General features: G+C 44.2%; 1 protein-coding gene and 1 pseudogene across 1 annotated transcript in view; one reads left to right on the plus strand and one right to left on the minus strand.

The window, feature by feature from the left end:
* Nucleotides 1-4,838: 4,838 nt before the first annotated feature.
* On the plus strand, nt 4,839-6,253 carry LOC122925876 (annotated as a pseudogene).
* A 5,118-nt stretch (nt 6,254-11,371) lies between these two features.
* Nucleotides 11,372-12,009, minus strand: part of LOC122925877 — a 43,695-nt gene continuing 43,057 nt past the window's right edge. Inside the window, exon 4 of the mRNA XM_044277225.1 lies at nt 11,372-12,008. Coding sequence (XP_044133160.1) covers nt 11,372-12,008 — 637 coding nt within the window. The remainder of the gene's footprint in view (nt 12,009) is intronic.

A 12,009-nucleotide genomic window follows, 5' to 3' on the forward strand; every position in this document is an offset into this window, starting at 1 on the left:
TCTGCTATTTGAAAAACTACCATTTTGGGCAAAAAACATAATTTTGACACTTTTGCTGCATATGTCATTGTGAGATACACCCTTTACATACTGTGGTTCTATTCTGCTATAATAAAACACCCAGTTTGGGCAAAAATCTTTAATTGCGGCCTAGTTTGCCTCTTTACGTGTGAGATGCACCCTTTACATACTGTGGTTCTATTCTGCTATTAATTAAACACCCATTTGGGGCAAAAATCTTTAATTGTGGCCAAATCTGCATCTGTACTTGTGAGATACACCCTTTACATACTGTCATTCTATTCTGCTATTAATAAAACACCCATTTAGGGCAAGATCCTAAATTTGAGAAATATGAGGAGAGATTCAAATAAGGGACGTGGCCCAGGTCATGGGGCTGCTGGTGGAGCTCCTGTTGCAGGGAGAGGACGTGGTTGATCTGTGCCAGCTACACGCACAAGTGAAACCCCTTCCCCAGGTGCGAGTAGGAGACAGAACCTGCAGCGGTATTTAGTCGAGCCTAATGCGGGTCTATGAATGGTGAGGCCAGAACAAGTACAGGCGATAGTAGATTGGGTTGCTGACAGTGCCTCCAGTTACTTCACATTGTTTCCCACCCAGTCTCCTGGTGAAAGATCAGAGTTGGCACCTGCAGCCGATGTCCATAAGTCTTTCACCTCACCCCCTTGCAAATCAGCCAAGCAGTCTGAGCCCCAAGTCATGCAGTAGTCCCTTCTGCTTTTTGATGACTCTGTTAGCAGGGTTTCCCAGGGCAATCCACCTATCCCTGCCCCAGAAGTGAAAGAGATTGAGTGCACCGATGCCCAACCACTTATGTTTCAAGATGAGTACATGGGAGGACCATCGCAGCACGTGGTGCCAACTGCTGTGGCTTTCAAAATTGTGCAGACCAACAAAGAGGGCAAGGGTGAAGACTGGGTGGAAGATGATGTGGAGGACGATGAGGTCCTCGACCCCACATGGATTCAAGGTCATGCGATCGACCTGTGTAGTTCGGCGAAGAGGCGGTGGTCGCACAGAGCCACCAGCACAGCAGAAGAGGGAGCAGGGTGCAAAAGCGGAGCGGCCATCCACTAGACAGTACGCCTGCTACTGCCCACCACAGCAAGGGACCGAGCACACCAAAGCTAGCTCCAAGGAGTGCCCTGGCGTGGCAGTTATTCAGACAATGTGCTGATGACAAGACACGGGTGGTTTGCACGCTGTGCAATCAGAGCCTGAAGCGAGGTATAAACATTCTCAACATGAGCACAAACTGCATGACCAGGCATCTAAGTGCAAAGCACGAGCTGCAGTGGAGTAGACACCTCAAAAACCAGTAAAGGTCTCTGGCTCCTCCTGCTTCCTCTTCTGCTGCAGTCTCGGCCTCTTCATCCACCTCTGGAGTGACAGTGCCACCAACATAGGATCTGCCAGCAACACCACCATCTGGGTCACCAAGCATCTCCACAATATCCCATTGAAGTGTTCAGCTCTCCATCGCCCAAACACTGGAGCAGAAGAGGAAGAACCCCCCTACCCACCCGTGATCCCTGGCCCTAAATGCCAGCATTTAAAAATTACTGGCCTTTGAAATGCTGTCATTCCGTCTGGTGGAGACGGAGAGTTTTAAAAGCCTTATGGCGGTGGCTGTCCCATAGTATGTCGTGCCCAGCCACCACTACTTTTCTAAGCGTGCCATCACTTCCCTGCACAACCAAGTGGGGGACAAAATCAGGTGTGCACTGCGCAACGCCATCTGTGGCAGAGTAAACCTCACTATGGATACGTGGACCAGTAAGCACGGTCAGGGACGTTATATCTCCATAAAAGCACACTGGGTAAATGCAGTGGCGGCTGGGCCTGAGGCAGATAGCAGTTTGGTCCTTCCACCACCGAGGATTGCAGGGTGCTTCAGTTTGCCTCCTGTTGCTTCCTCCTCCTACTCCCCTTTCTCATCCTCTATCGGCTCCTCATCTGGTCAGCGTAACACCTTCACCACCAACCTCCTCACAGCTAGGGGTAAACGACAGCAGGCAGTTTCTCAAACTTATCTGTTTGGGGGACAAACCCCACACCGCGTAGGAGCTGTGGACGAGCATTGAACAACAGACCGATGAGTGGTTGGTGCCAGTGAGCCTCAAGCCTGGCCTGGTGGTGTGCGATAATGGGTGAAATCTCGTAGCATCTCTGGGACTAGGCGGTTTGACGCACATCCCTTGCCTGGCGCATGTGCTGAATTTGGTGGTGCAGAGGTTCCCTAAAAATTACCCTAATATGTCAGAGCTGCTGCATAAAGTGCGGGCCGTCTGTGTGTGCTTTCGGCTTTCTCACCCTGCTGCTGCTTGCCTGTCAGCGCTGAAGCGTAACTTCGGCCTTCCAGCTCACCGCCTCATATGCAACCTGCGACATGGTTGAACTCCACCTTGCACATGCTGGCCAGACTGTGTGAGCAGCAGCAGGCGATAGTGGAGTTTCAGCTGCAGCACGCACAGGTGAGTCGCTCTGCTGAACAGCACCACTTCACCATCAATGACTGGGCCTCCATGCGAGACCTGTGTTCCTTGTTGCTCTGTTTCGAGTACTTCACCAACATGGCCAGTGCCGATAATGCCGTTCTCAGCGTTACTATCCCACTTCTATGCCTCCTTGAGGAAGAGGGATCATTTTGCAGGGTTTCCGGCCAGTCATTCACAAGTGGCTCCGAGGGTGGGTTCCTGCATCCACAAACGCCAGGTACACAATTGTCCAGCCAGGGCACAGTTATGGAGAATGACGAGGTGGAGGATGAGGAGGAGGAGATGGAGGAGGAGGAAAATTGCTCACAGCAGGATGGCACCCAGACCAGCTCATGGCCATGACTGATGCGAGGCTGGGGGATACAAATGTAACAGACGATACACCTCCCACAGAGGACAGCTTTTCGTTGCCTCTGGGCAACCTGGCACGCATAAGCGATTACATGCTGCAATGTCTCCGCAACGACCGCCGAGTTGCCCACATTCTAACTTGTGCTGATTACTGGGTGGCCACACTGCTGGATCCCCGTTACAAGGACAACGTACCGTCCTTAATTCACTCACTGGAGCGTGATCGTAAGAAGCGCGAGTACAAGCGCACGCTGGTAGATGCGCTGCTGGTGGCATTCCCACCTGACAGTGGGGGCACAGTGGAAGCACAAGGCGAAGGCAGAGGAGGAGGAAAAGGTCGCCAATGCAGCTGGGGCACCACCAGCACCTCAGAAGGCAGGGTTAGCATGGCCGAAATGTGGAAAAGCTTTTTCAGCACGCCACAACAACCAGCACCACCAGCTGATATGGAACGTCTTAGCAGGAGACAGCATTTCACCAACATGGTTGAGCAGTATGTGTGCACACGCCTACACGTACTGTATGACGGGTCTGCCCCCTTCATCTTCTGAGTCTCCAAATTGGGCACATGGCCTGAGCTTGCCCTTTACGCCTTGGAGGTGCTGGCCTGCCCTACAGCCAGTGTATTATCTGAACGTGTGTTTAGCACGGCAGGGGGCGTTATCACAGACAAGTGGATCCCACAGGACTTGTCCGTACCTTGTGCAGAATAGAGATGTATACCGGCTTTACCCAGCCATTGTTATACTACAGCGCAATTGCTCATTCTTGTATTTTGGATATTTCAAACTCTTTTGGGGTGTACCCAAATAAAAATAAAATAAAAAAATCAAAACCCAAAACCAGTGTTGGCTACCTCGTCCTCCTCCACCGCAACTTCCACCTACACCGCTATGTCCAACGCCCCCTCAAAATCCTACTCCATATGGACCTCCACCTCATAAATCAATTTTTTTTTTTTATTTGTATGTATTTTATTTTATGTCATTTCACTAATTGGTGTGTTCCAAGTGAAATTCACCAATTTTTGGGTGTGATATGCTACTGCTCTACCTAGTAGACAGGTTAAAAAAAAATCATTAATTTGTGTGTTACATTTTCAGGTTAAATTCACCAATTTTTGAGTGTGATATACCACTCCTATATATAGTAAACAGGTAAAAAAAAATCACTAATTTGTCTGTTACATTTTTCGTGTGAAATTAACCTATTTTTGGGTGTGATATACCACTGCTATACCTAGTTGACAGCTTAACAAAGTTCACTAATTTTTATTTTACGTTTTCGGGTGACATTCAACAATTTTTGGCTGTGATAGACCCCTGCTCTACCTAGTAGACAGGTTAATAAATTTCACAAACTTTTCTGTTACATTCTTGGATTGACATTTTACAATTTTTGACGTGAATAAACCCCTGCTCTGCATAGGTGACAGGGACCGAAATTTTTAAAATAATCTGTTCCATTGGTGGGTGACATTAACCCATTTCTGGTGATGAAAAACCCCTACTCTGCATAGGTGACAGTGACTTAAATTTCTAAAATTCGTCTTTAACCCTCCTCTTGTGTTAGGGTCAGAACCGACCCGTTTTCAGGTTTTGAATGTCTATAAGTATCACATAAATTTGTTTATTGCATCAAGATTTTTTTACTTTGTCAGGAACCTCTATTTAAACAATGTAATAGAAAAAGAATCCTTTTCACCAAATTATAAAATACTGTGGTTAAAATTAAGACGTTTATGGTGTTAGGATCAATTCTGACCCAGTTATAATATAGGATTATAGGACACTAATAAACCCTCTCTCTGCTTAGTAACACTGACAGCCAATCCCCTCTCAGCCCTGTGAGCTGTAGTTAGGGAGGGGCCCATCTCTTTGCCTGCTTGTCTGCTTCTCTAAATAAAGTAAAGAAACATAGGACCAATACATTTCAGAGTTGCTGACTTTCAGAGTAATCATCTCCAATATGCAGCATGCAAGAGTGAGAAGATTTACAGGAAGCCAAATACTGTATTATATCTTGGATGAAAATGAGGCAGAGGACACAGAGCAGCATAGCGATATGGATGAGCAGGTTTCTGAGGCTGAAGATGAAGTAGAGTATCAACCAGGATACACAGACACATCTGATGAGTCTGATGAGGAGGCCACCAGTGCTGAACCTGCTGCTGTTCCTGCTGAAACATTCAAATCCAAAAGTGGTAAGATCTGTTGGAGTTCAGAACCTCCTGACTTACATGGCAGGGCAGCTGCTGCAGATGTAATCAAAATGACCCCTGGGATCACAAGGTTTGCTGTGACAAGAGTAAGTGGCATCAAAACATGTTTTGAACTGTTCATGCCATTGTCACTAAAAAAAGTGATCATTGCAATGACAAACCTTGAAGGAAAAAAAGTCCATGGCAACATGTGGAATGACATAAATGAGGAATGCCTAGATGCTTATATTGGTGTTCTTCTTGCTGGAGTGTACAGATACTATAATGAGGCCACTGATATTCTCTGGGACAAGTCAAGAGGCAGATATATCTTCCCAGCAACAATGTCACTTCACACCTTTTGAATGATATCAAGAGTTTTCAGATTTGACAACAGAGATACTAGAGCAAAATCTGACAAGCTTGCTCCCATAAGGGATGTCTGGGAGAAATGGGTTCAGCTCCTTCCACTAATGTTTAACCCTGGGCCTCAGGTAACAGTAGATGAACGTTTGATCCCTTTCCGTGGAAATTGCCCCTTCCAGCAGTATATGCCCAGTAAGCCAGGCAAATACGGCATAATAATCTGGGCAGCCTGTGATGCAAAAACAAGGTATGCATGGAACCTACACATTTACACCGGCAAACCCGAAAGTGGCATCCCTGAGAAAAAACAATGTGTAGTCCTTGATTTGACTACTGGACTGCGGGGTCACAATATCACAAGTGACAATTTTTTTTACCAGCTATGACCTTGGACAAGAACTTCTCAGGAGGAAACTCACCATGGTAGGCACAATAAAAAAATAAATAAACCTGAGCTGCACACTGAAATTTTGCAGGTGAAGGACAGAGCTCCACTTTCTTCAAAATTTGCTTTTACAGACACCACCACTGTTGTTTCATATTGTCCAAAAAAAAAAAAAAAGTGATACTTATGTCCACTTTTCACAAAGATGCAGCTGTGTCATCAAGAAGTGACAAAAAGCCCACAATTATCCTGGATTACAATAAAAACAAAGGAGGAGTGGAGAACCTGGACAAGCTGACTGCTACCTATACTTGTCAGCGAATGACCAGCAGATGGCCGATGGCTGTGTTTTATAACATCCTAGATGTGTCTGCATACAATGCATTAGTGTTATGGACCCACATCCACCCAGAATATTTCTCGAGGAGCTAGGAAGTTCCCTTGTCAAGGCACACATTGAGCAAAGGAAACAGGTGTCTCAAGATCCAATCGCTGCAGCCGTGATCAGACAGATGCAGAGTTCATCAAGCACTCCATCCACACCATCAACAACACAAAGAGAATCAGTGCCAGCATCCTCATCATCTAGCCTTGCCTCAACATCAACCAGCACAGCCACAGCCATAACTCCAGTGATGCCATCTGATTCTAAAAGAAAGAGGTGTCAGGTCTGCCCCAGCAATAAGGACAGAAAGACACACATTATGCTTCCACTGTAAAAAATATATCTGCAAAGAACATTCTAAAAGTGTCAGCTTTTGCCACACATGCATCTAAAAACACCCACACAAACACATGCAAGTTCTTGCACAAAGATGCTTTGAAACTAGTACTTGATTTCTATTGGTTTGCCTTGCTTGATTGTATGTTGTTTGTTTGACCTTGCAAGTCTACATTTTGCATTATTACTTGCTTTTCATTGTTTATGAAGGTTTTATGTTTTCATTGTTTATGAACGTTTTATGTTAAAAAAAAAAGACCTTTGTCTATTTTCTTGAAGTAAATATATATGGGTCAAAATTGACCCTAACACCATCAATGTTATTATAGTTAATGTTATTAAAATAAAAATAAAAATATAAAATAAAAAATTTAAGAGATGTGTTCAAATATTCCTCAGCAACATTCTGGTGACATAACAACCTTTTATTTACTGATAATATTCTATTGAGGTTTATTTTACCATTTTTAAAATGTGAAAATGAGAGGTATGCTATCAAAAGAAAGGTCTAAGGGGTCACACCAAAAATATTAAAACCAATCTTTTCAAGGATAAAGAAGCCTAACAAGGTAACCAAGAGGTAAGAAACAAATTGGATGATAAATAATTGTTCAGAGGGGATTTTATGGCTGATTTAAGACACGGGTCAAAACCGACCCGTTAAAATCATGGATAGTAACAGAAAGCTAACATAAGAGGAGGGTTAATTGGCCCTTTCCTTCGATCCTTCTGCTTTTATAACTTTTCCCATATTTCCGCTTGATCAAAATAAAACTTCATCCATTGATCTCCCTTGGGTGTGGTCTCTCTTTCTCACACTCCCACTCCGGCGCGGAACCCTGATTCGCCGATAACCTTGATCAACATGGTAGGCTGAGAAAAGAACATCGAAAGTTGATAGAGAAGATATCCAAATGTATGGTGGACGTCACAGGGACGTGCGATCAGGCAGAAGTTATCTAGAGTCAACAAAGCGGCAGCAGGGCCTCTCCTGTCTAACGTTTCTTAATCCAAAATACCGCAGTGACATTCCCTGTAATTTTTCATTAATCATTCAAATAACAGGGCATCTAAATAGTCCTGTATTGTTATTTATCGTCACTACCTCCCCGAGTCGGGAGTGGGTAATTGCCGTGCGCCTCCTCCTTTCCTTCAATTCTTCAGTTTTAATAGCTTCTCCCAAATTTCCGCTCGATCACAATTAAATTTCATCCATTGATCTCCCTTGGATATGGTCTCTCTTTCTCACGCTCCCTCTCCGGGGTGGAACCCTGATTCGCCGCTAACAGTGATCAACATGGTAGGCGCAAAAAAGAACATCGAAAGTTGATAGAGCAGATATCCAATTGGATCGTGTACCTTACAGGGACATGCGACATGGCGGGACGGTATTTTTGCACATGCCTACACGAACTGACTGATGGTTCTGCCCCCTGCAACTTCTGGGTCTCCAAATTGGGCACATGGCCTGAGCTTGCCCTTTACGCCTTGGAGGTGCTGGCCTGTCCTGCAGCCAGTGTATTGTCTGAACATGTGTTTAGCACAACTGGAGGGGGTTATCACAGGTTATATTTCCCAATGTTTTGGGGTGTACCCTAATTTAAAAAAATACAAATAAATTTAAATCCAAAAAGCAGTGTAGGCTACCTTTTCCTCCTCCACAGCCGCTTCCACCTACACCACCACATCCACCGCCTCCTCAACCTTCTACTCCATATGGACCTCATCCTCCTAGATCAAGATTATTTTTTATTTTTACATATTTTATGTTATTTAAAGTCATTTCCCTATCCACATTTGTTTGCAGAGCACTTGCCATGCTCTTAACCACAATCTGATGCCATTTGCAGCCCTCTAGCCCTTTCCATGACATTTTTACAGCCATTTTAGTGCTCAAAAGTTCATGTCCTTATTGACTTCAATGGGGTTCGGGGTCAAGTTCGGGTCAACAACCAGGTGTCTGCTCTACTCTACTCAGATTGGCTAATCGGTCAAGTACACAGATGGACCGGGAAACCATGTGGATTGTGTACATGTCAAGCAGTAACCCCAACAGCCCTACTTCAGACTCTTTTGGGGTGGGGTGGTGAGGTAAGTATATTACATAAGATTCTGAATGATCATGTGATATGCCATGTCACTCCTTGGGACTGTAAAGTACTTACTCTTCAGCTCCCCTCTTTGTCACATTGGGGGCAATGTATTGGGCATATTGTTCTTATAGAACTCTAGGGCAACATACCAATACACTAAATTAATTAAATCAACTTTAGTTAAGGCTTATCTTTAAACAATTTTATATACATTATAAAAATAAAAAAATAAAAACTAGAGAAGATATCTGGGATCGGATAACAGCTATAATTTTGTTTACATGTGTAAGGCACAACAAAGAGCGAGATGATCTTTCAGTAGACCTGAGCTGTGACACAATAAAAAGACTACCTCATTTGGAGCATTTCTTTTTTCAGTCAAAGGGAACCTGTCATGTTGAACATGGGGTTTGAGCTGAAGGCATCATGTTACAGAGCAGGAGGAGCTGAGCAGAATTATATACAGTTTTAAGAGAAAAGATTCATTATAAATTGTAATTTATTGATTTCAATTCCTGCTCTTTCTGGTCTTTGAAGTCTAGGAGGAGGTCCTATCAGTGACTCACATTCTTACCTCTATGACTGTGCATACAGAGCTAGCTGTCAATCACTGATATGACCGCCTCCTTGCCTTTAAAGCCACAAAAGAGCAGCAATTTTAGGCTACATTCACACGTCCTGATTTTTCTATAATCCGATTTTCTGTCCGTTTTTTGCGGATCCGTTGTTCCTGAAAATGTTTCCGTATGTCATCCGTTTTTTGCGGATCCGCAAAAAACGGATAGATGTCTAAAGTTGGAAGCAAATAAAGTTATTTGGATTTCTTTGAAAAAAAGTGAAAAAAAAGTGAATAAAAAGACAAGATATGATTACCTCAGGTGCCATTTTCTTTGGTTCATCGTGAGGTAAAGAGCTCTGTGTAGAAATTTTGCTGTATAGCCATTTTTCCGTGCATACTCTACTGCGATAAAATGCCGAAGGATATTTGTGGAGTTCTGTTCCATTGGGTCCTATTTCGGTTATTCGGACAACAACAACCAATGTTGGAAGAAGAACCGGAGAGGAGGAGGAGGAGACACTGGATTCATCCCATTGTTGCGCAGAGAATTCAGAAGGGACAATTTCACACACTTTATAACGATCTGCGTCAAGACCCCTTCAAGTTTCACAATTTTTGCCGTATGTCCATGGAGTCATTTGATCACCTTTTGACGTCTCTCCACCCTGACCTTAACTTCAGGGACACAAGCATGCGGCGCAGCATCTCTGCTGAACAAAGGCTTATTGTCACGTTGAGGTAAGTTTTTTTCGGTAATGTGAATATTTTGTGTATTTTAATTTTAATTGAACTAAAACCTTTTTTTTTTTTCCACAGATTCCTTGCAACTGGAAATTCGTTTGCATCGCTGCACTTTGAATTTTTGCTAGGGATCTCAACTATCTCTGGGATTGTCTGCCATACGTGTAAAGTCATATGGCAGCGACTCAGAGATGCGGTGATGCCCACCCCCAAGGCGGAAGATTGGCTTCGTATCGCCGAGGGTTTTTTCCAATCCGCGCAGTTTCCAAACTGCATTGGGGCACTGGACGGAAAGCACATCCGTGTGAAGAAACCGCCTCACTCAGGGTCCCGGTTCTTCAATTACAAACAATATTTTTCTGTAGTGCTGATGGCCTTGGTTGACAGTAACTACAAGTTTGTAATTGTGGATATCGGGGCCTACGGGAGCACTTCAGACAGCCGCATCTTTAGTGTTTCCAGAATGGGTGAACGGCTTCGTGAAAACCAGCTTGCCCTGCCAGAGCCAAGAAGACTACCCGGATCTGCAGGTCCGCCGGCTCCATTTGTGATCGTGGCAGACGAAGGATTCGCATTGTCACATCACCTGATGCGGCCCTTCCCTAGACGCGATCTGGATGACAGGAAGCGTATCTTCAATTATCGATTGACTCGCGCCCGTCGGTATGTGGAGTGCGCTTTTGGAATACTGTCCAGTAAGTGGAGAGTATTCATGTCATCCATACAAATGAATCCGGACAATGCCACCCTGGTGATACAGGCTTGTGTAGTGCTGCACAACTTCACCAGGATACATGATGCCTCCGCTGATGCTGATTTGGGTCAAAATGTGCCATCTTCAGTCAATTTTGATCTCAGTCGGACTGGAAGACCGGGAACGGCTGGGCTAGCTGTTCGGGATTTCTATGCCGACTTTTTCAGCAGTCCAGAGGGGGCATTACCGTGGCAATTGGAAGCCATCCGTGGAAGTCGTTGATTTCAGCTTGAATCTGGTTTCCAAATTACTATTCAAATTTACATTTTCTTAGTTTAGTTAGATCCCCTGTTGTTAGTTTAGTTTAGGGACTCGCAAGATAATGAGGACCCTTGACGTGGGCTTGCGAGCTGAGGTATTTAATATTTGACAAATTACTATCATTATATAAAATTTGGGTGATAGTGTTTTAAATTTTTTTACATTTTTTGGTATTAAATACCTTCAAATACCTCTAAATAACATTTATTAATAAATGGTTAAAATGTGTTTTGGAATTGTGCTTTTGTCTCCACATATTTTTTTTTTTCACTATTAAATTTTACCAAAATGTGTGTTGAACTTTAATTGAAAAACCTTTATGCTATTATCTTTAATTGTGTAAATAAAAATTATTAGACAGATTTAAATGAAAAATCTCATTTATTCAACATCTTTATTTTTTTCTTTTAACTTGATAAAATTAGAGATCAAACAATTCCCTTGTAAAAGGGCCGGTATTAGAACTTTGGGGACGAGATCCCTCGGAAGACCTGGGGTGTCCATGTTGAGCTTGGTAACTCCCCTGGGTAGAGGTTTCTCCAAGAAAATACTGTGATGAGGATGGATGATGAGAAAATCTTTGCCCAAATGGCCTCCAATTCAGCATCTCATCGCGATCCCTCTCCAAATTGTGGACTGTCGCAATAGGTTCTTGAGGACCAGCAAAAAGGTCCATTAGAAGTGCCACAGCAGATAGACACCGAGCTTTTCGTTCCTCGGGTACTTTTTTCAGTAGGGGCACCAAACTTTTCACCATCGTTTCATCATGACTCTCACCACGATTCTGGTTTAAATACTCCATAACCCTTGATTCAACAATGGTTCGAGTATCTAAACCAGAATCGGGTGGAGGGGGACCCCTACGCCTACCCGAGGCACGACGCTGGGTGTTTATCTGCTGTGGCCCAGCAATATTTTCGGGGGGGACCGTTCCTTCTGTGACCGTTGCCAACGGTGGAGAACCTTCCAAGGATGGAGGGGCAGTTGGATTCTCCGTGGAAGAAGGTCCAGAAGCCGCTTCCACTTCAACCGGGTCTTGACTCAGGTTATCCACGGTTC

The sequence above is a fragment of the Bufo gargarizans genome, chromosome 2 (genome assembly GCF_014858855.1).
Source record: "Bufo gargarizans isolate SCDJY-AF-19 chromosome 2, ASM1485885v1, whole genome shotgun sequence".
NCBI classification, from domain to species: domain Eukaryota; kingdom Metazoa; phylum Chordata; class Amphibia; order Anura; family Bufonidae; genus Bufo; species Bufo gargarizans.